The following is a 24684-nucleotide window of genomic DNA, read 5'->3' as shown; positions in this document are numbered from 1 at the left end:
CTAACTGCCCTCCTTCCTCATACAACATGGCGCTGATGTTGGCACCGCTGAAATGCGGCATTCACTTTCAAAAACGAAAACTAGCGCTTCTCATTCGGCAGACGAGCTCATATCATGTTTGGAATAAAAGTCGTAATGAGCCGGGGACTGGCCATACACGCCAAAGCACATATCCGGTGAGTGAGGACGGGGCTGGTCAGAGAGGACACGGTGCTTTTAGCCACCAGGCAAGGGCAGAGAAAAAGTCTTTCTAAGTAACTTTCAGGAATGATACCTAGATAGATGGTTTGTTTTCTGGTTTGTTAGAGAGACAGGCGGTTGTCATCTGTTAAAAGAGCCCTTTGGGTTTGCTTTAAGTAGCTGGCTAAGTAGCTAACCCTGCATTAACTTAACGACTTAGGTTACTCATGTTATGTCATAACGTCGTTGTTAGTTTTGAATGTATGTCAGCTGAACGGAAAGCACGTCAAAGTCAAACAGGTTTCTTAAAAATACAGTTCAATATGTGCGTGTGTGCGCGTGCAAAGTCTGACGCCTGTCAAAGGTCCCAGTCACGTGTTATCGGTCTTTACTGAAAACTTAGATAAGACCGTCCCACCCTGTCAAACCTAGAATAACTGTCATGTCACGTAAACGCACTGTTATAAATTATTTGGCACATTTACTGTTTTTAGAAGTTATTCATTCTTAGCTCCAACTCTTCCAAGTTGTCACATTCCCATTTAATGTGTCTGACACTAGAACGGTTCACTCTCACCTCATGTTAAGTATGCCGTTTATCTGTCATTTTCACTTGGAAGGTAAAAACAGATAAGAGGGATGTTTACAGTCGTGCTGTGTCTTATAGGAAATAAAAGTATCCTTAACCTATTTCACTCATAGTCACTGGAGTCTTATTACAGGGTAGGTTTACGCTCAGTTTGATCTTAAATGAACCATACAGATGCTGTGTTTTTAAGCACTCAGGTCCTGCTTGATCCATTACTGTGCTTCAATGTGGTATTTCCTGTTCTCGGTGTTTCAAAACGTTTACCAAACCTTTATTTAAAAACCAGTTTAGGCAACTTCTCTTCTGTTTGTTTGGTTTGCATAACCTTTGAACTCCGACTATGAATGCTTAAAAAATTTGCTGAAATCACACAATGAATTAAATATTTAGTACTTATTTGTTTAAATGATGTGAGCGTAGTGGTTTACCCATTTGCCTAAACAGGTAAAAAATCCTCCATTTGATTCTTGGAGAAATCTAATAGAGGAGGGAAGTGCATCCGGAGTAAAAACTGTGACAAATCAAACATGCACGGCTGCTCTTTGTTTTAAATGATGTGAATTTTGGGTTATTAAATTTTGCTTGCTTTTATTTACCGTTTTACACTGTCTCTCTGTGTGGTAAACATGATAATTGAAAAATTTAGGAACATTGGTAAAATCAGTGCTCTTGTGTGTTTCAGTCAAGTTCACCTCCACACCTACGAACGGCAACATGGAGCACCAACAGGAGCGAAAAAAGTCGTCAGATTTTGGAAGCTGCAAAAGTAAGTGTGTATTAAGAAATAATCACATATTGGCGTCCTGTTATTCAAATTAATTAATATAGGGTAACAGTGAATTCCCCTTCCACAGCACTTACAGGTGACAGACAAACGGACATGTTGGCACGGAAATGCAGGCGGGGGACTAAGCGCAGACCCAAAAAATGTGGTGAGTACGGTATCGTGTTTTAATGATTACTTAGTGAAACTTTTCATGCTTGGATGACATGAAACCTTTAATTTTTTTTGTTTGAAAATGCTGACCAATGTTATTCTTAAGATGACAAAACTAAACAGTGTCATATCTGTGAATCAGTTTGGTGTTACGCAGCCTTAAAGCTGACTCAAACTGCTGCATTGAATCTACGCTGTAGTTACATCATAATTGCAAATCCCTCTGAAACCTTATGCCGTAATCTAATGTACACCTACCTGGAAATGTAACCGCATGTTACGTTGACACAGACTGTCTTATTGCTGGTCAAATGAGTTTTCTCTGTCAAATTGGGTTAGGGGGCTGAACTCTTAAACTCTTAATGGCTTCATTGCCTAATGGGCGAAACGCTAAAATAAGACTCCTGAGAATTTCACATATGTTATGTGACTTGAATAAAAGAGACATTAGTTTTACAAGAACTTGGGTTAGGTATTAATATTAACTCCACATTGAAGAGTTTAACTGAAAGCTGAGTTACATTTAATATTTCCAGATAAAACGAGTAACTGTAACGAAGTTGGGCCTTACAGAAACTTCAGTAGTGCATTAAACTGTTCATTTTAATCCTCCCTCAGCAGTGTCACACATTGCTGATTGTATTTGATTAAAAGCAGGTGCTGGGCACACTTTCACTGTAATTTGTTAGGAGGTGCTGCCATACAGCAGCGTCGTAACATGGTGCCACCATATTGAGTGGATTAGAGGAATTACTGCATATTCTCCGGCCTGTGGAGAGTCCCTGTGGCAGATGTGTGTTGGAGCGTGGGTAAACAGCTATGCTGGCACCAGCGGGCTCTCGGCCTCAGCTGGGATGACAGCCCAGGTATCTCGTGGGACTTGTAGTGTCAGACTGGATCCCCAAGTCCACCTGGAGACTCTGCTGTCATCGTGGCTGCCATATCTCCTTGGGGACTCCTGTTGACATTTGATGTTCTACGTGCGTGCTCAGAGAGCCATCTTTAGGTTACTGGGATTGTCAACACTGAATGCAAAATGTATGGTGTTTGCCAGTATTGCCCAGTGAGGCAAATTAGACTGTTAACATAGCAGTTATCCCACATATTTCACAAGGTGTTCTATTGAATAAATAAAGTTTGCTGCTGTGTCTTTTACACAGCTGAAGGAGGTGAATTCAGCTCAAATCCTGTCTGCGATGCTGTCTTATGTGTGGCCGAAGGATAGACCCGACCTGCGAGCCCGTGTTGCTCTCTCTCTGGGCCTGCTCGCTGGATCCAAGGTAAGCTTAATTTCTCTTTTATTTATTTTTATATATATCATATAAAGAGAATTTAATTAGTTTGACTGGTGATTAGCCACATTACTTGGACTTACCTAACAACAACTGATATTTTTATCACATTACTTCTGCTTTATGCTTTGTGGATTTGTTCCACCCTGAAGAAGAAGGTTAGCTAACAGCTAATGCCCTCCCTTGTGACATCAGGACCCAGATATTCTTAGATTAAAGCAAGATACTTTGACAAAATAAACTCAGCTGATTGTTGACAGAGTTGTTAACTAGCACAAAACCCCCTGCAGTCTTCACTCATCATATATTCCCACAGCTTCAGAGTCATTCTTGCATGTTGCTGCTCATTTTAATTTGTTACTGTTTTCAAAAGAGATGCATTTTAGAGAATTGGTAATTGGAAATGAGGATTATTAATTTCTCCCCTGGTAGATGTTTTAGGCAAGGACATCATCAGTATGTTAAGAAACAATTCTGTAAATCATGTACGTGGCTTTTCATAGTGAAACACAGTGACAAAGAGAGGTTATAATCCAAGGTTACCACTTGCTTCAGTTAAATCCACCATTATTAGTTATAACAGTCATCATAAAAATGAGTATTTACCAAAAAAAAAGATGAAACAATTTGCAAATCATTTCAGCACTGTTTAATTAAAAATGCTAAAGACAAGGAATGAGTTTTAAAAAGTGAGAAATTGTATTTGCTTTGTTATGCATGCATGTGTCTTGAATGCCAAATATAATTCACACAAATACTAATTTGGCTTTTTGACAGCAGTTCAAGCAAGAAGTTTAAAAAAAAACAAAAAAAAATGTTTCTCAATATATAAAATCCAAAATATTTGATATTAAAATATTAACAGAACCTGGGGAAATCTGTGTGCAAAACCAGTGTTGAAAAGCCCTTTGTTTTTAAACCAATGTTATTGGTGTTACAGCAATGCTTGAACATTCTCGACACACTCTGATTAGCCTGGAGCGTTATGGCGTCAGGTTAAGAGGGGTTACCAGTTACACTGTAGATTTCCTGCTGATTTCAGGCTTAAGAGAGGGCACAAGGGTAAACGTGCCATATCCACACTTTCTTTTTTGAAAAGTTATGCTGTCATTAAACTAAAAAGTTCACAGATTCCCAGAAAAAATTGAATTTTTGAAATTCAGTACGTGCAAAAATGTAAGATCTGTGAAGCAAGTGTCATGAAAAAATGCCAGTGTCAAGCCAAGTCATTTGAATAGGTCTAACAAACTGTGTGTTAGGAAATGCTTAGAAAAAAACACCATGCTTGGTTTTATTATTTGCCACCAGCTCTTTTTTTTTTTTGGCACTGTTGTTGTAGGATGAGACTGAAGTGAAAAGCCCGATAATGTGGATGTGAAGTGCTCTGAAGCCCAACAGATGAAATTGGGCCGTTCAGTATTGCATTCAGGACCTGCTTCATTCATTTTTAATGAAAACAAACCCCAACAAATAAATTATATCATTAATTATACCAGCATGTCATTACTTTGCAGAAAGTTGACCTGTAGCTTCACTTTTGTATACAGTGACTTTGCACATCCATTCATTTGCTTAACTGCTTATCCAGTTCAGGGTCATGGGGTCGAGCCTGCACAGCCTATCGCAGATGTCGTGCGACAAGGGGCAGGGTACACACTGAACAGGTCCTCAATTTATTGCAGAAAATTATGCTTTTTTGTGTAAATTTGATGTATCGTTACTGTTTATATATCTTATTGCTTTTGGTTTTCTGTCATCCACGAAGCAATTCAATTAATGAGTGTTAGGATTTTACTTTTTTTTTTTTATCATTTTTGGCACACAAACAGCTGAACTGGTAGTTTTTTAGGATGAAGTTTTGCTTTGATCAGCTTGTTTTCTTAACTTTTCTTTGAGAATTTACTACAGTGATGCTGTGTTACGAGATACTTGTATCTCGTAACACAGCATCACTCTGTAGTTGTGTACTAAAAGCTACTTTCAGCTACTCACAAGGGGTCGCCACAGCAGGTAGCTACTGAAACACAAATTAAGCATATTAGAACACTAATCTTTTTTACATATATATATATTTATTTATTTTAAGAAAAAAAATGTTCTTGCTTAATCAATTAACCTCACAGCTCTGACCACCCTGTGTTTAAACATCATGAGCACTCACGATGGGTGATCAACTTTTGGTAAAGATCCCATGTGAAACTAAAACCGTCATGCATTTAAAACAGCGTCTTATGAAATAATTAATGGCATGCACCAATCATTGCGTGATGCATTCCCTCTTCATTTGTTGATGGTCTCTAATTTACACCCTGGAAAACAATCAGAAATTCACAGCTCCTCAATAACCGTGTCCTGCTGCCACTCAGCATGGCTCCCTCTAGTGTGTGCTAAAGAGGAGAGAGCTCATACATGCAATCCAATCTTCTCCTCCCTTTTTCCTGCTTGGCTGGAGTTAACCTTGATTTCTGCAGTATGTCTGTTTGAACTGAAAGCACCAGCAGTGTGGATGCAATTTTTAAATCAGCAGAATAATTACGCGGTTAAAGTGCATCACACCTCTGCAAGGGACATTATCAGTGACATTTTCATTTCAAATAAATGATTATATACTAGCTCTTGTTTTTGTTGCCCTCAAAGAAAGCTTTCTCTGTCTGCATGCCTTGCTATAAGCTTAAGCTAATTCTTTGTAGCCCGAAGCCTTTCTCTGCTACTTGACACAGCATCTCTATTATGGGATGACATACTGCGAGGTACAGATTGACATAGTGTCAATTTAATCTCCAGCATTGCTTGTTAATGGATTTGAAGAGCGCATCCAACCTTATCATGTATTAGTGGTAAAATTGAGAACATGTTTTGGCCCTGTGATAATAGGCTCAGGCTATTTTTGTGTCATGTTCTGTTGTCTTGGTAGCAAAGTGGCAGATATTGTTTTTCCTTGAGGGACTCAGAGGACTTCTATTGTCTAAGCATAATACCCAAGAGTATTAAGCAGGAACCCTAGAGATGTAGTTTTTGCACTTTAAATGGGCCATTATTAGGTGTCCTTCATACATCAGAGGTGGCACAGGTTTATGGTGATATTTTATTAAATTTATACCCCACAGAATTCGATGGGGTAAAGGAACATAAAGTAACCCCCCCCCCTCCCCCCCGTGTTAGAGGTTAAGATGTTCAAATGAAATGGTTTTTAAAAATGAAAATGCTTTGCTCTGTGATGCCGTGTTTTCTGTCTGTCCTAATGCACAGCGGACCGCCCAGCCTGAGTCACACAGCTGTCCCTGTGCTTTTAATTAGCCCTAATAACCATTTCAATTCCATTAGCAGGAAGCACCAGCCTCCTCTCCAGCACCAGCACAGCCAGTCACGATGAAAACATATGCATGCATGCACACTTCCCAGCATACCATACCACGAATACACATAACTGAATGCACCTGAATGGTAATCTTGGTTTTTACTTTGTAACAGTGGAGTTTTACTTTCTAGACCCGTGTGGTTTGCACACACAGAGACACCACAGAAAGCCAGAAAAAGAAGACTCTGGACACATATGTCAGTTTAATAGGCTATTTGAAACTGTTTCCTCCTCTGAGTGTTTTGTCCCTCTCTCTCTCCCTTCCCAGATCACCAATGTGATGGTGCCCTTCATGTTTAAGTATGCAGTGGACGAGCTTAACCAGATGTCGGGACACATGCTGAACCTAAATGACGCGCCAAGCACTGTGGCTACCATGGCAACGGCCGTGCTGATTGGCTGTAAGTCCCAGACTTGTATTGCACTGGCAGGTGCCGCGCTCATCAGATGGGACTGTGGGACTGCCTATTATCTACAGGCTGACCTTTCTCACCACATTCATATCAATGCCACGGCACAACCTCTGCTACTCGCTCACATTATTTACATTATGAGCTTCGTTCTGTGTTTGAGTTCCTTTTAATCCTCACGACCCTCTCGTGAGTGCTGAGGACGATCATGTATGATACCTGTGAGCTCTCAATGCAAACAGAGGTGAATAGATTTATAAAGCAGTGGAGAAGAAATTGCAATGTCCTTTGAAAGTGGTTAGGTAGTTATTTTGTTTCGTGCTGTGGCGAGGCCAGGGTTGCTTCTTTCACTTCTTCTTTTGGGGTCACCTTTTTCTTGTCTTTGTCCAAATGCTTCTGTGAGTACAAGAAAAGAGTCAGGAGTGAGATGTGAATGTGACGTGCCTTCCTGATTAGCGTAGGATTTCTGGGAACTGCTGCGGGAAAGCAGTATAAAATGAATAAACATGACAATACTAACAACCACTGTAAGTCACTGTGGCCTTCACTAAGATCAGCTTGTAAGCTCTGTATGCTAGCCCTGTAGCCACTTGTTCTAATAAGCCCACTTAGGTCTTATACACTAATACTACAGTTGAAGCACATGACGGGGGCTCAAGATGAGATGAATTGGGGTGACAAAGAAAAATGAATGAGGAAAGAAAATGAGGATGCTGTTACAAAAGGGAGATTTTATTTTTTTTAAGATTCTTCTTTGTGACACAGAGGACACAGTGCTTGTAGGTTGCAGTGTCTGGTGTAATTTGGCTGAAAAGGGTGCACCGTGCTCATCCTACCTTGTCAGATGTGGACACATTGTTCATTAGATGAGCATTCCTATTTAACGCCACATTACAGCCCCACGAAGAGCGGCAGACAGAGCGATTATTGCCCTGACTTTGGTCTCAGCAGATGTGCCATGTATTCACACAACTCAGTGAAATCACCACAGGAAGACCACATGTCATTCAAACACAGACTAATATCAATTTGTGACAGTCATGCTAGCCATCTGCTTGTAAAACAATTTATGAGCAGTGTGAGAGCTCAGATAAACTGACTTTTCTTTTTAGTATTTAGTTGGAGTTGCTATCGGACTGAACAGCTCAGTTTTCTTGCTGTATATTAATGATCCTTTGAAAAAAAAAATCTTATTATTGGATAATTTCTTTAACTTAAAGACATGCTTGCTTCCACTTCTCTCCTTCACTGAAAGTCTAGACGCTGCATTCAAATTAAGCCTGTTTATTGACAACTCGATCACATCTTTACATTTCATTCTTATAAAACCTCGTCTCTGTTCCTCTGTTCTGTCGGTATTCACGCTCAATGCCTTGCTGAACACTCGGATACCCTCCCTCCCTTCAGTCTGCAGTGAGCTGGCCCGCTATAGTAGTGAGGCTTCAGACAGCATTCTGCTCTGTAATTACAAAGGGGAGACTGCTGCTGTAGCATTGCAGGGCTTGCAGACCAGAGATGATGCGAAAGACTTGTCTTGCTACCTCATACAATCCGTCTCCGCAGAGTAGTCAATGAGCCTAAAACCCGTCTAGTCTTAAGTGCCTCAATGTGTTGCTTTCTGTTTAATAGGATAAGACAAGTGTGGGTCATATTCTTGTTTTGCTGCCTTTTAACAGTCTCCCGTGCTCAGGATGGCAATAGTTTCTCACTTTCTGCAGTTTAAACCTCCCTGCTTTTCACAGCAGGTGTCCTAAACTCTCCATCTCCTCCGCTATCCCAGATGGTGCCTCACGGGCTTGTGCAGCCTTCTTCAACGAGCTGAGGAACACCGTGTTCGGCAAGGTGGCCCAGAGCTCCATCCGACGCATAGCAAAGAACGTCTTCCTGCACTTGCACAATCTGGATCTGGGTTTCCATCTCAGCCGACAGACAGGGGCGCTGTCCAAGGCCATCGACCGCGGCACACGGGGAATCTCTTTTGTCTTGAGCGCACTCGTCTTCAATCTCGGTCCCACGGTCTTTGAGATGGCCCTCGTCAGTGCCATTTTGGTGAGTTATAGGTGTAAATGAAGACACAAACTACCACACAGTGTGCTTATACATTCTTTTTCAGCTTTTACTTCTTATTGGTGTTGCTGTTTCAGTGCTTGATGTTAACATCACCTTGCCACTCCTCATAGCCGATTTCCCGGAAATTAATTTCACAGATACTATCTCATTTACATTTTAAATGGAATATGAATCCCTGTGAACTTTTGGTGGGCCCATTAGTGCTAATGATGAAACCTAAAGCTTTCTTGCATCTTAATGTCCTCCTGTGGAGTGTGCCCTAAACAGATGCCCCTTCCTCCACTGAAAGATGGGCTCATCTTTTAGTTCGTGCTATTACTCCACTGTGGATGATCAGATTGCCTGTAACAAGTGCAGACTCCACTGGCCAAATAGCTAAAGCATCATCATGAGTACTTCTTATCTTTTCCTATTCATTTGTAACACTTGCTTTCACAGTGGAATGATGAAAAACAATACCCTCTGAAAGTACCGTGTGACGCTAATAGATTGGTCTGATGTGGTCTCTTGACTTTTATCACAGTGCTGTTGAGTTAACCGCATGTAAAAGATGCTTCTTCCTGCCTGTGCTTTTCTCCTCTGCAGTATTACAAGTGTGGCGGACAGTTTGCAGCAGTGGCCTTGGGTACCTTATCAGCGTATACCATTTTCACAATTCTCGTCACACAGTGGAGGTAGGATTGATGTTTTTTCTGTGTCTGCCTGTTGTTCAGATTTGTTATCGCTTCAAAGAGATTCGGTTAACATTTCTGGGGCTCTCTGCATTGTAAAAAAGCTCACTTTGAAATCCACAAATCAGTCACGATTAAAGCCATCGACAAATTACATAAGATTGATTACAATGCAGTGTTCTGCTGTGAGACCTTGGGTCCTTTCATCGATGTGGTTGTTTCTTAGAAAAGTATCAACCACCTAAACAATGTTTTTGAAATTGGATGAATATGTTAAAAAATGTTTCTTGGTACCAGAAACTTTTTGATTTCCAATTACAACCAGTTTGTCAGACAATGTTTATCTATTTGCAAACAAAGTCTGCACAAATGCAGTTGGTTAAAAGGACTCTGATTACAAAGTGGTAATCAAAGACCAGAGCACACAACTGGAATATTTTGTGGCTACGCTGAAAGCTATGAAATATTAGCTCTTTGCTCCAAGAGGCTAAGCCATCAAACGATAGTCGATAGTTTCCCAAATTGCCTAAATTTTGCCGCCAGCCAAGTACAGCCTCCTTGTCAGCACCTCTGTCTGATAGTAACGGCCTCACATTGTCCACCCACGTTGGATAAACTGCTCATTAACTGCTAGAACATGACAAAGAGCCTCTTTTTAAAACTTCTCAGAGCCCAGTCTGTTCGAATGCTCATGAGATGTATTAAAACAAGCCTGATCCGTGGCAACACCAGCCCATAACACATAAGGATTCGCCAGAATTTGCACCAAACTCCCGTTTTCTATCATTTTTGATAGAAAAAAAAATCCAGTCACCGTTTTGATTTTCAGTTTGGTGATAATGAAATGCATGTAATAACATTTCATTTTGAAAAGCAACTTCATCATGGCAATAATGAGTAGACCAAATTTACAAGCTGTGCATTACTCACATTAAGGACTGGAATTACCAGTCACACTGAAGCTATTATTTCAAAGTAGGAAGATTTATCCCAGGGAAGAGAGAGTCAGCAAGACTCTGCTCTATTAAGAAAGAACTCCTGTGGACATTTAATTGATACTGTTGCATGTAAATTACTTAACCAAATAATTTTCAAATATTTACTTCAGTGGAGCTCCAACTGCCAGTGTCACAGTCCGGAAAGGTCCATGACCCAGGTTTTTGTACTGATGCAAGTGACTGCCATGTTGTTCATGTGTCTGTGCACACAGGACTCGTTTCAGAATAGAAATGAACAAAGCAGACAACGAAGCAGGCAATGCAGCTATTGACTCGCTGCTCAACTACGAGACTGTTAAGGTGAGTTTCAAATCTCCCCACACACACCTGTACGCACCTACCAAATCTGCTCCTTGAGCTGACTTTGGCCAGGCACATCGATATTAACAAATGTGTATGTCACCAACTAAATATTTTTATTATCTATTTGAGGTCTATAATACAGTAGCCCTGAGAGGCCAAACACCAGCAATAAGAAAAATGCTGCAAAAGCACTTAAGTTGTTATTATGTTAGACAAAATTTCAGGAAAATGATTTAAAGCATGCTTTTGTATATATGTATAAGGTCAAAATGTTTGTAAAACATGGATTAATTATTTCAGAATCATTTTTATCTGTCACATGAGACCAAAAACCTCAAATTATCCCAATTCATAGACTTGGAATTCTTTTGCATTTCTACTTGAATATATCAAAATATTTGATTAATTCTCTGTTGGTTATTCCATCAGCTATTTTCTTTTCAGCTCTCACACATTATAAAAGCATAATTTCCCGTGTTTTTACTTTTCTCATATTTCTTTGTCTTCATTTCTTCCTCTTAATTCTCTGCGGCACTCTTCTTCTCAGTATAAAATTGTCCACAATTTCTGTAAATGTCACTTCAGTAGCTACAAACAAGGAGACATTTATCACCGGACACTCAGGACTATTTTCACGGTTTAGTCAATGGCCCAAATTGTGTCACAATTATAGTTTTGGACTGAAAGGGGGCTTTAAAAATATTATAGAAATGTCATCTGAAGTCCTGGGTGGTTTATGAGTGAGAAAGAGTCTCACCTGCCTGATGTGATTTGTAAAGATTACTGTAAACTTTTCTCAAGGTCACATTACCTTAAAACTCTATCTTGTTCAGTTTTAAATCTCTTTTTAGGTAATCTTTTAGCACACAGCACAAACACAAACATAATCAGTATTGCGTTTCATTGCTTTGTTGGCCGTTGCAGATATATTTTGGATACCATGTTATTTTCTTTGCCGTATTATTTTTCGTCCTGTTTTTCTTAACGTTTTGTTCTGTGTTATTTTGTGTCATCTGTGTCAATGCGGCCGGATTTAGCATCACTCTGAGCTGTGAGTGTGCATATGTAATTAGATCTCCGCCCACTCAGAAATCCGTTCCACTTTCACAAAGGGCTGGATGAGAACCTGAATACGGCTCCTTGCACTGCTTCGGTTTGTCCTCCATGCGCTACCTTCTAGTCTCGCTTATTCGGTGCATTTCCTTATATGCAAATCAGTGGCAGGTCTGTGTCCACACAGCACCACTGCCGTTAGCTAGAGAAGCAAATCGCCCACTTAACCAGAGCAGAGAAACAATGATGCAAGCTAAACAAACAGCCGTGCAGCAACAATATTAGGTAATTGGCAGCAGAGTTGAGGAGGATTGTTATGATTATATTGTTGTTTTATGTGCCAAATTTAAGGGATGTGCAGGAGAGTGCTGGTGGCTGGGGCTCTTTTTCTTTTTTTCCCCCACTTTAAATGATAGCTGTATGTCTTATTCAGAATTAGTGCTGCTTGTGTGGTGTATCACTTAAAAGAGCTATGTGCACTCTGTTAGTAATCTAGGTGTCTGTGTAAGCTGCTACAGATGTAAACACAGAGGATGATGACAATGTCGGTGATGAATAATTTGCAGCAATTCTTGTTTAACTTGCACGGGATGTTTAGGCTTTTCTCTCTATCTTCTTTTTTTTCTTGTTCCAGTTGTCTAATAATTGTAACATTTGTTGTGTTTCTGCTATTACTGTTTCACTGCCAAATCTTCACCATGCAAAAATAAGGTGGCTGTATTGCTTTCCACATCCTTTAAAATCTAACGAGAGCAGATTAAGAGACAGAGACATGAAAAAGTGCTTTAGAGGCCAACTGAGATCCAGACTATGCCCAGAGCGGTCACAGAGAACAAATGCAGCCTCGAGGCAGGCTGCGCAAAAGTGTCTATCTGGCCGACACGGCTCTCCATGCTTCCTTAACCTTTAACCATTACCATATTTGAGTCTCTCCCTCTTTCACTCTCGACTTACTCTTTCATTCCTTTTGTGAATGTTCTCATTGTCTCCGTGGCCTGTGCTCTGTGTCTTAATACTTCTCATCTCTGCTGCAGTATTTCAATAATGAAAAGTACGAAGCTGAAAGGTATGATGGATTCCTGAAGATCTATGAGTCATCCTCTTTAAAAACCACGTCCACGCTCGCCATGCTCAACTTTGGTCAGAGTGCCATCTTCAGCGTCGGCCTCACTGGCATCATGCTGCTCGCTAGCAAGGGCATTGCAGCAGGTGAGTGTGGAGCTTGGAAAGGTGATACGTAAATGTCTGTTGTGGGCTTCCGATTTCTTTTGAGCCATAAATTGAATTGGATCCATGTGTAAAGGTAGAAAAAACCCAAAAGAACTTTGCTAGACTGACTTGAGCTGAATATAACTCTTCATGCCAATGATTTGTGGTAAGAACACAATGGAAATAGGGTTTAGACATAAATAAGTTTAAACATCTCAAAACAAAATCAAATGGACCGATGAAACTGGAAAAGAAAAGTAAACTCTGCCTGAACTGCATAATAGAAACTAAATGAGAACAAAACACAGCAAGCATGAAAAAGTGGCATGAATAGGATATAAAATAGCTTTGATGCAGAAATTGAAATCACAGGGGGTGGAGATGGTTTGTCTACTTTCTCAGCTTGAAAGAAAGAGAAGGAGGAAAAAAAGGTTTGGCTGTTATTTATTTTTTTGGATCTTGCATCCAAAGATGCATACATGATACAGTAGAGCGAGAGCGTGTGCATCGCTGTAAGCTGTTCTGTTGCTTTTCTATAGGTACGATGACGGTGGGAGACCTGGTCATGGTGAACGGGCTGCTCTTTCAGCTCTCCCTCCCTTTAAACTTCCTAGGTACAGTGTACAGAGAGACCAGACAGGCCCTTATAGACATGAACACTCTTTTCACCCTGCTCAACGTCGACACCAAGATAAAGGTAACTTATCGGCCTGTCACGCGCTTCTTCACATTTATTTTTTCTCCTCCTGACGGTAGAGAACGGAATAGGTGAATCAGAGCAGAATAAATGAATCTCCACAGAGTTGAATCTTAAAAATTGAAGATAAAGGCAAGTCCAAAATGTGATGAAGCCTGTTACCCATCCATTTTCTCCAGCAGATTAAAAAAAGAAGCGAGCGGTAAAAGATTTTAACAGCAGACTGAGTTTCTCTTATTGCTGCATGACTAACCTATCCACATGTGTTGTAAAAAAAATGATAGGTTGCAGTCAAACATAGTAATTACGTGCTTCATGTGACTCAGGTGCTTCCTCGTCTATTGCCACTTGTAGTGCATGACATTGCTCGCTGCATTAATGCGATCAGTTTGGGGAATTTCTTGCGGAACTGTTGGCTGCTTACTTAGTGATTTATTCAGTGTTTTTTAGTTACTAAACAGTGGTCATTTTAATTAGAGCATCCATAATTTAGTCTGAGTTTTGTAGTATATTAAAAGCTTTCTTTAACCCCCCCCTAAAAAAATAGGCCTTTTCCCCCTTGTTTTTATAGTTAATTTCACTCCAGTGTTTCAGTTAATTTGTTGTGTTGCAATTATCTGTTGGACTATACAAATGATAAACTTGTTAACTTGCCTAATATTTGTGTTGTGTTCCAGCGCAATTATTGATTATGACTAGTGGTAGCAAAACAGACAGAAACAAAGGAGTGTCAGTGGGGAGAAATGAAAGGTCAAACTGCACTTAAGTGAATGGCTTTCTGTTAAAATTGCTACACTCATATAAATTTGGTCATTAGTGGTTACTGAGTGCGCTTTCAAAGCACGGTATTGGTCTGTCTCATCCTGTGGTTACAGGAGAGGTTGAAGAAGCTGGCAGCCTCTTAAAGTAATTTTTTTGCCTTGTTAATATTTTTTTTGTTGTTAACAAAAGTCACTTCTGCCTGCAGTGCAGCTTTCTCAGCGTCTCCTTTATTGTTCCCCTGCCAGCTGAGGGTGCAAATAACAATTCTATCAGTACTTCCTGAAAAATGACTAAAGTAATGAAATAATTGTGGGATTAATCTACCACCAGTGCACAATTTCATCCTATAGAAATTAGGAACGTTTAGACAGATCCTGCTCTTTAAATTATAAAATGTACAATTTCTAATCTGCAAAGCTCATATTTATTTGATTTTCTTATTTCATGGGATGTTTCATTGTATGGATCGTTTTCCTTTCTTTGTTTAAGACAGCCTACGTTGCGTCAGAAGAGTGCACTTGAGTGCAAATGGGCACCTCCTCCCTAACAATACGAAGGCCATTCTCATCTGCAGCCTGTAATTACAGTCAGAGAAATGAATCTGTCCAGTTACTTTTCTCTCATCAGTAATATTCCTCTCCATTGTAATTCCCAGTGGAATGGCGCTGCCCAGCAGGCCATTACTGTCTGAGTATGTGGGGTTTTTGTTGGGGTCTTTTTTTGGTAACACACTGGCCAATTATGTAGATGTAAAAAAAAAAAATTTTAAAGTCTCCCTCTCTTGAAGCTGCAACACAAAATAAAAGACAAATTATTTTGGCTTTTTTCCCATGTCGCAGGGTGTGAAATTATCATCTGTTTATACTAATGGACTGAGAGTTATTTGTATTAATTGACTGAGGTGGATAGTGTGTGATTATGTTGCTATTAGGTGGTACAGACATTGAGCAGAACATGCTTTTACTCTGAAGCTAAGGACAGCGTTTTATTCACTGCTGACCTTGGCTGCATCGCCGCACTGTGACTGAGCTCAGTATGTACCGAAAGTTTTCACGCCTATTGATCCTTCAATCACCGTGAAGGGCAGCGTGTGAAGATTCATGCGGCCTTTTTGAAACGACCTCTCAAATTTGCTGTGAATGTCTCGCTTTATGTAGTCCATGTAGGCTCCGTGCTCCAGCAGTATGCCTCTTTACAAGGTGTTGGAGTAATGTTGCATCATGTTGAGCCTTCTCTGCCAGTGGCTGTTCTGGATCCTTCTCTTCTTTTTCCATTTTGCCTGTCTTAACCCTCTGATGGTGTGCTCTAGGAGAAGGATCTCGCCCCACCATTAACCATCACACCACAGGAGGCCACCATCCGCTTTGAGGATGTCTATTTTGAATACCTGGAGGGCCAGAAAGTCCTAAACGGAGTGTCCTTCGAAGTACCTGCTGGGAAGAAGGTGGCTATAGTTGGCGGCAGCGGGTCGGGGTAGGTAACCTTTCCGAGATCTGCGCTGTACGTTAAACCTTTAACCCAGCCCGTGTCATCTTATTTGCATGTCTTAGACAGTCTTATCACATATCATCAGTAGAGTGGGGGATGTAGCTCCCCCCAGCTCACAGACAGAAGGATGCTGACGATTGGTTCCATGTCTGGTTGCAGGAAGAGCACCATTATGCGGCTTTTGTTCCGCTTCTACGAGCCCCAGCGGGGGAACATCTACATAGCGGGGCAGAATATCCGAGACGTCAGCCTTGACAGCCTGAGGAAGCTTTTGGGGGTTGTTCCTCAGGTATGAGAAAATCCATCACAGGAATAAACAGAAATGAAAAAGTGTTTTTATCAGCCACACAGAGATTGTTATTTATTTTATTCTGTGTTTTTGGCGGGGGTGGGGTGGTGGGGTCTGAACCTTCTCCTCCTCCTCAGAAGCACATGGACCTTTTGTCTCTAAGTGGTAAAGGTAATAATATATTGTTAGTGATTAAGCACAACAAGGGGGCAGCAAAGAACAATGTAACATTAACCATTAACAATAGCATTCAGAAATGAGCTGAAATCAGTTTGGTTTTCACTGCAGTGAGCTCAGAGGCTGATCTGAACAGATGGTACATGCACATATTTTTGTCATTTGCTTCCTTCACGTTCTCCCTCTTTGTAACTGCAGTCTTCTGTTTCTTTCACTGCTGCAATTAAAAAAAAAAAAACAATCTTTGAAGCCTTATTTTTTTCTTAACTGTGTTTCTGTCAGGATGCCGTTCTGTTCCACAACACCATCTTCTACAACCTGCATTACGGGAAAATCAACGCCACGCCAGAGGAGGTCTATCAAGTAGCTCATCTAGCAGGCCTCCATGACGCTATCCTCAGGATGCCCAATGGCTATGACACCCAGGTTGGGGAGCGGGGCCTCAAGCTGTCAGGTTAGCTGCATCATTATGCCTGCTGTTTAAGTACGCTCTTTCCATGCAAGCCACTGAAAAGCCTTGTTTTTCTTTTTTCTGGATGGTATACTACACTGGAAAAAAGAAAATCACACCCATTCTCTTAATAATTGGCGCACTAATAGTTCCACATTATAATATAGTAGTTATACAGAAATCTAAGACTGGCTGTTTTTCTTGTTTGTTTGCTTTTTATTATTTTCACTGAAGAGTATCCACTGGTTCCGTTCATTTATTTTAAAATCACACAAAAAAAGAATGATTCATAACAAATGGAATTTTCTAAGAAGAAAAAAGATGGGCTTCTTATTTTGTTATTTATGTTCAAACAGCTAAAAGTCCAAAATCAAAACCATTGTTGAAACCATTTGTTGGAAAATATTATAACCAATACATGTTTTGAGCCCTATTTAGCTTAATCAGTTATCAACTACTTTTTGTTTATGTTATTTCACATTTCAAATTGTATAACCTTATAAATGTTTAATTAATAGCGAAAAATTGATTTTTTTTCTAAGATGAAAATATAAACGTAACACATTTTAACTGACTATATACACTTAGAAGCCACATCATTAGGCACACCTTGCTAGTACTAGCTTTGACCTCTTTTTGGCCTCAGAACTGCCTCATTTCTTCATGGGATGGATTCAGAAACATGCTGGAAAGATTATTTTGGTCCATATTGACACGAAAACATCTCACAGCTGCTAAAGATTTTTCAGCTGTACATTCATGATTGGAATCTCTCGCTCTACCACATCTCAATGGTGCTCTGTTGCATTGAGATCTGGTGACTGCGGAGGCTGTTTAAGTGCAGTGGAATCACTGTCGCGTTCAAGAAACCAGTCTGGGATGATTTGAGCTTTGTGACATGGCACATGTTATCCTGCTGGAAGCAGCCATCATAGGATGGGTACAATACGGATAAGGTCAGCAACAGTACTCAGGTAGACTGGTGGCTTTAAACCATGCTGTGTTGGTATTAACAGGCCCAAAATCTGCCACCATTTCACCCCATCACTAGCCTGAACTGTTGATACGAGTCAGGATTTTGCTGCTCTTCTCTTCGTTGCCTTCCTATCAAGTCAGAGCAGTCTGACTATTCCCCTCTTATCTCTGGCATCAACATTTTCATCCAGAGAACACAGGATATTCTCTCTCTCTCTTTCTTTTAAGATCATTCTCTATAAACCCTACAGATGGTTATGTGGGAAAATTCTCAATATATCAGCAATTTGTGACCAGCCCATTTGACACCAACAGCCATGCCACGTTCACTGTAACGGCTGCTCAGTTTGAACTTCAGCAGGTCATCTTGACCGTGAAGTAGGGCAGAATAAAGAGATGAAGCAATAAGTTCTCATTGTTATTTAAGAGTTGCACATGTTGTAGCTTTTCTTTCAAATAAATTCTGTTGTCTTTGTTATCAAATTCAATGAAATGAGCACATTGTTTTATTCAGAACATTAGTTTCAGCATAGTATGTTTATATGAAAGTACCATGAATGAACCAGGAGCATTGTATCATACAGCTGCTGAGCTGACTTTCCTGACATTTCGCCTCTGAGCATGGCTTTTTGAAATAGTTTTAACTGCGATTAATCTCTCGCTGTACTGTCATTACTTCAACATTTTCTTCAATTTAGTGTCTGAACTTGTTTAATGGCATGTTGCCTTACAGTTAGTCACCCTCATTTGATCTACACATGACTGTGTAGTATTAGGTTCCTAGCATCACTGTGCAACTCATTTAGCCCACGTAAACACACATAGTGTGAGCATTTTCACTCAGCATTCAAGATGCAATTACTGGCAGCACAGATTTCTTTATGTGGAGTGACAGAGTGAGTGAGAGAATGGACAAAATAAAGACATGACTAACTTCTCATTAATTTCACTGCGGCTGTACGTGACAGCTGCCTGTGAGTTTGCGAGAGGTGGGAGGGAGGAAGGGAATGGGGGGCTGGGTGGGGGGGACGAGGAAGGAGGCAGTCTGGGCTCTCAGACTCCTAACTTTCTTCATTTCTGTTCTCCACTGCCAGCAGTATTTACTCTCCCCGAACACCGCTCGCTTTCAAGTGGCCGCACACGGCTCATATGTAATAAAGGCAAAGTCAGGCACAGCGGGAGAAATCTTTGCGTCCTGCTGATTTTTCTTCACAATTAAATCAGGTCTGGGTTTTTTTCCCTTTTCTTACCAGACTGAAACGTGTAGCATTGGTATTGTCTAGGTGTTGGCCCTCAGTTTGAGGTAATTCTCTAGCGAGAAGGGTCAGACAGAGACTTGCAGTAACACGTATTTCAAAGGTTTTGGCGTTCGCCTTGCTATTTATGACGTCTGGTTTGTTCCAGGAGGGGAGAAGCAACGGGTCGCAATCGCACGGGCGATACTAAAGAATCCGCCCATCCTCCTGTATGACGAAGCAACCTCCTCCCTGGACTCCATCACTGAAGAGGTCAGTCTGACATTGACAGACACTAGCACGAATTTCTAATATACCCACAAATGCCCGCTCCCGGCTGCACGCACACATTAGCATGTCTGCATACACATTTAACAGAACAAACACCCACTCAGTCACCTGCTGTAGGTACACAATAATTCAGCTCATTCCTGCGTCACATACCTGCTGCGACATACACCCGCTGCACGCACGCACACACACACACACGCACGCATACCACCCCCATGTTCTCCCTTGCCACCTGCCACTGTTTTCTCCTACTTAATCTCCAGCTCAGCTTAAACCACACAGTCTTTGTAAATGTTACATTTAATGAGAAAGTTCAGCGCGCCCTCACTGAACTTCAGGGAAAAGAGTGGGGCAGTAGACGTGGTTGTTAATTGAGGTTTTTTTTTCCTCTCTCTCTTGCTTCTCGTCATGATGGTGTTTTTAAATTATCATATGTAAACACTGCAAAGAAAAAAGCATATGGAGGTGGATGTTGCTGAGCAACATTGTGTTGACTTAGCTTCTCTTTCAAATCAAAGTTTGCGAGTACATTTCATATATTTCCTGTCATTCATGCTCTTTTTTTCCCCCTCCTCCCTTTCTTTTCAGACCTTTGTTATTGCAAACTTGGAAATATTTTCCTTTGGATTATGGGGGTACTCTTGTAAAGCTTAACAGTGTAGTAATGTTATTTGTCCTTGTGTGCATCCAGAACATCCTGACTTCAATGAAGGAGATGGTGAAGGACAGGACGTCTGTGTTTATCGCCCACAGGCTTTCCACCATCGTAGACGCAGATGAGATTATAGTGCTCAATGAGGTGAGAACTCAGCCATTTTTTTTTTTACTTGATCTCATTCTGCCCTGATTAACATCTTCAGGTGTAATGCAATTTCATACGACTGCTGAGTGTGCCCAAGTATAAACACGCAGTGTGTTAATTGCCAGTCCAATTAGACGATTTTACATTGAAGGATGATGACCTGCACTGCGTGACCCCCAGTGCACTGCTTGTGCCAGCAACTAGAAAGAAGTTAGCAAGTCATTTGTCTCTCTCCTTTCTTTTTTTTTTTTGGCACTCATTTATTTACCTTTCTTGAACGTACGTGATAAAAACATGCTTTGTTTAGCTTCTCTCATTAATTTCAACAACAACAGGACACTGTTGGTAGAAGTGAATGTATTATTTTCTCCATAAGGGCTCATTAAACCAGTCAGACTCAACTGGGTGTTTTGGTCAGATGGCGTGTCTTGTTTGTCTCGGTGACTAATAATGTATGGGCCAGCTTCCCAGACACTGATGAGGCCCTATCCGCGACTAAACATGTCTTTCCGCGGCGCTCGCCATACAAATGGCTTTATGTGGTTTTTCGGTCAGATGCGTTTAAGTCACGATGGAGGTGAACAGCGATACTTGGTGTGGTTTGCTATTGTGTGCTGCATTACAGAGCGGTCCCAGCTGCTTGGGCTCGGAGACACTGCACAGTGAAGTCAGTTATTATCTGGAAAGAAAGAGTTCAAATGAAATGTAACACAGGTGAAGTGACATTTTCCGCCAGCGCTCGAGTCAGATGGGATAAAATGAGAAGAGGCTCTCTTTGAACTGCGGCGAGTTGAGCCTGTGCCGTTCGTGTTTCCCGAGTCAGATGGCGGGGATCAGAGGGTCGTGGCGAGGAGGCATGTTTGCGTGTGATGTCGCCACGGCGTTTGCTAGTGTCACCAGCAGAGGACTGCCTGGGGTGCTCATTAAAATAACGAGCGGAAGCAGTCACATGTTCATCCTGGGTGCACTAAAGATGATGCCAACACCTCTGCATGCTCATGGGAGGTGGGGGGAGGGGGGTGCTTTCATTTGTGTGTGACTGTGTGGGAGGGCTGTGTGGCATGTGTGTTGATTTGCGTGCGTGTCTGCGTGTTTTGCAAGAGGAATGCAACAGTTGTTGGGGAGGCGGCAGGGATTCTTATTGGAGGGGGGGTGTCTGCAGAGAGAGTGGCCGTGAAGAGATGCTAGCTATGATTCTGTGTTAACAACCCTTTTTTTATTGTCCTGTGAACCCCCCCCCATTTAGACTTTATTTTTTCCATATAATTTGGTTTCCTTTTCTCTGCTTAGGGTAAAGTGGCAGAGCAAGGCACCCACCAGGCTCTGCTCAGCACCGCTGGCAGCCTATACGGAAACCTCTGGAACGCTCAGAACAGCAGAATCCTGAACAGCAGCAAGAATTCGGCCGAGCCGCGGGCCGAGCGGCTGTCCCAGAAGGAGGAGGAGAGGAAAAAATTGCAGGAGGAGATCCTCAACAGTGTGAAAGGCTGTGGGAACTGCTCCTGTTGAGAGAAGCTGCCACCCGCCATGTTTGTTCATCCCTCACAGATGGCCTACACTGGAATCCCTGGTCTGCGTGCTATTGGGCAAGCGGGTACATCCCCCACTACCCCACTACCCACTCCAGCCAAAACCCTGTTATAATGACTATCTCTCCTCCTCTCCATGGAAATAAAGGCCAGCGCTCGCCAAAATGGAGGAGGAGGAGCAGGAACAGGGAGCAAGAGTGTTTAGCACTGGCTGATGTCCAGAGAGAGAGAGAGAGAGCTTATATGCCAGTTGTCTCAGCTGAAGCAAAGCATAAGAGACCTTGTATATCACATACGTGCGTGCAAGACATCTGTTAGTCAACATGGTTGCCCCCTCCTCCTCATTTTTTTTTTTTGACATCAGGTTTATTGACATCTTCCTCTGCTCTGGAAACAGATGAGCGTACATGTAATGACTTGCATATGCCTTGATATTGATGCAATTTGTATTGATATGATTTTTAAAAACAATTCTTTACAAAAGGAATGAAACTTAGGTTTGGTTTTTATATATAAAGGGTGTATACGTGCAGCAGGCTGTGCTGCAGTATGTTTGCTTGTCACGTTGTTATCGACATTTATTCTGAAAATGTGAAGATGATCTGTGTAGATGATCTGATCCCAGTAGAAGGCGATATATGTATATTTTTTATCTTGTTTGCACGAGTTATTTTGTGCAAACAAGTTCATTATCCCGTTCACACAATTATACGATAAAACTGACTTGTGGAACGTCAAGGCCTTTGTACATCACTTAGATGGAGGCACTCAAAAAAACACCGAACAGCTCCCCCGTGAACTGCTCGTATGTCACAGTCACTTTCATGTAAGCATAACACTGAGACTAACAGGAAGGAACTCTAATAAATCATGGACGGGTCTCACTACAATTTGAGCTTCATTTATAGGTAACATCTTAAAAGCATTTTTTATAACCATCATATCCCTTAGCCTTGGTTGACAAGCCTCTTCTGATGCAGTTATTTGGGAAGATTGATATTTTTTTGAGTGTATGACCAAAGTAAAGACTCTTTCCGTGTGAAGGTTATGTGTAGATTTGGAAAGACGGACAGTGCACACACACCCTCTCTTTCTGAGGGCTGCTTTAGTTACGAAACACTTTTTTGTTTGGACCGTTGCTATAATTTATCTAAAAATGAAGAAATTTATCACTGGGTGTCTTTCACACTCTGCTTCATAGTGCTTCAGATTAATAAATGTTGGCTTTTCTCTAAATAACAATGATGTCGGCTCCATATGCTTGTTCTGTTTTTAATTTCAGAAATATGACGATGTATAAAACAAGATTATAGGCATTTATTTTTTCTATCATGGTATCGGGGTTGACACGTCTAAGAGCGATCACAAGATGACACTCAGAGCAGTGCACATTTCTTAGTCACTGATTTTTACTTTTTAAAGGAATAGTTGTGAAATGTGCCTGTTTCCCAAAAGGGTTAGAAGAGACGTTTAACATCATATGTGGTTTAAAGCTACAGCAAATTAACATGTCTTGTTTAATTAGTACAAAATATATACATGTGTTATATGTTTTGTTTAGCAGCTGTTTTTATGCCAGACCAGTTCTCAGTCGTGCAACACATAACATGAATCTAAGTGCAGTACCAAACTGGAGTTGATAAAATCTGATCATGAATTAAAATCTAAAGGTGTCTAAACTCATTAAAGGTGTTGCTGGGTTGAGATTCGCCGACGTTCATGTACAAATGTGACAGAAAATGGATTCAGGCTTTTTGTTCGTCTGCCAGAAAGTGAATGAAGCTATTTACAGAAATATTCAGCTGTCTTTATTTTGCTACTTTGACCTCCAAAAACATTCAGATTAATGAGAAATGAATGAAATGTTTGCCTTAAACGCTCACTGCTCGATTCAACGTGTCGGCTAGCATAACAGTTGATTTTTATTTGCATTAATCTCATATTTATATTTGCTTTATTTGCCCTTCAAGACATCAACGTATCACTAAATTGTCTTAGTTCAGCAACAAAAATCGAATATTTCTTAAAATTGCATTTTTTAATTGACATAAACCTCAGTACATTCAGCACCTTTTGATCTCGACATAAGGTTGCTAAACAATCACAAAGCTGGACTAAAAATCGATTCCAAGCTCATTCTATACATGTGTGCAGTTCAAAAAAACAGCATCTGTGGTGGCGTGTGGGTGTAGTGCACACGGCATGGGTCACTTCCAAGTGTGGGAAAACTCCATTAATGCTAAAGAACACATTATCCTGTAAGTTTTGGAGGAACAATACGCTGCCATCTGGATGACATCATCATTTTCAGGGAGCGCTTTGCTTACTTTAAGACAATATCACTAAATAAAGGACAAAAAGGCGTAAATCTGCCCCTACATTTTTGAAATGAGTTGCTGGCTTTCCTTTAAAATATTTATTTTCAAAAACCACAAAAACCTTTAGCATATAAAATATTACAAATTCCTAATTACAACATAAGGCCCCATTTTTGTAAAGGCTCAAAATTAACAGGGGAAACTGACATGATCTTAAATATAAGAATTGCTTTTTTATGCTGTGTTTCCTCCCTTGAGATACTCTGTCAGGCACTTACTGCAGCTGCCTTCAATTACTGCTTGTTTGTGGCCAGTTTTATATCCATTTTCAGAGGATCAGAAATAATTGTAATTAGGTTTACTAGCAGGAATATCAGATTCACTACTTGTGAGTGATGACGGCTTGACAGGTTTAAAAACAATAAACCTAAATAAGACACTTTAGGAGATTCCCCAATGATTGTGAATACAGAGGATTTACAGCAAAATACAAACCATTGGTTGCACCCAGATCGGGCTTTTCCAGTTCTGGAAATAATTCTTTGGACAGCTCAAACTGAGATGACATTGTGCCAGAATAATGGCAAAAGAAAAAGCTCA

General features: G+C 40.8%; 1 protein-coding gene across 1 annotated transcript; it reads left to right on the top strand.

Annotated features, from left to right (window-relative positions):
* Nucleotides 1–3: 3 nt before the first annotated feature.
* Nucleotides 4–23538, top strand: abcb7 (ATP binding cassette subfamily B member 7). Its single transcript, XM_006781557.3, has 16 exons — nucleotides 4–176; nucleotides 1452–1535; nucleotides 1624–1701; nucleotides 2867–2986; nucleotides 6625–6757; nucleotides 8547–8815; nucleotides 9422–9510; nucleotides 10718–10805; nucleotides 12896–13070; nucleotides 13610–13767; nucleotides 15839–16002; nucleotides 16177–16306; nucleotides 16766–16937; nucleotides 19314–19417; nucleotides 20127–20234; nucleotides 21528–23538. Exons 1-16 carry the CDS (start codon nucleotides 27–29, stop codon nucleotides 21744–21746), a joined length of 2241 nt encoding a protein of 746 aa, XP_006781620.2. The 5' UTR covers nucleotides 4–26; the 3' UTR covers nucleotides 21747–23538.
* Nucleotides 23539–24684: the final 1146 nt, after the last annotated feature.

This window comes from Neolamprologus brichardi, chromosome 2 (genome assembly GCF_056152115.1).
Source record: "Neolamprologus brichardi isolate AB-2024 chromosome 2, ASM5615211v1, whole genome shotgun sequence".
NCBI lineage: Eukaryota > Metazoa > Chordata > Actinopteri > Cichliformes > Cichlidae > Neolamprologus > Neolamprologus brichardi.
The sequence above is the reverse complement of the archived record's forward strand: the minus strand, read 5'-3'. Positions and strand labels throughout refer to the sequence as shown.

Excerpts from the sequence above, each read along its gene's own strand:
- abcb7 (XM_006781557.3), top strand. The coding sequence starts at position 27 with ATGGCGCTGATGTTGGCACCGCTGAAATGCGGCATTCACTTTCAAAAA. Across the intron at positions 177-1,451 it reads CACGCCAAAGCACATATCCG|TCAAGTTCACCTCCACACCT; the intron begins GTGAGTGAGGAC and ends TGTGTGTTTCAG. Across the intron at positions 16,003-16,176 it reads GTTGGCGGCAGCGGGTCGGG|GAAGAGCACCATTATGCGGC; the intron begins GTAGGTAACCTT and ends GTCTGGTTGCAG.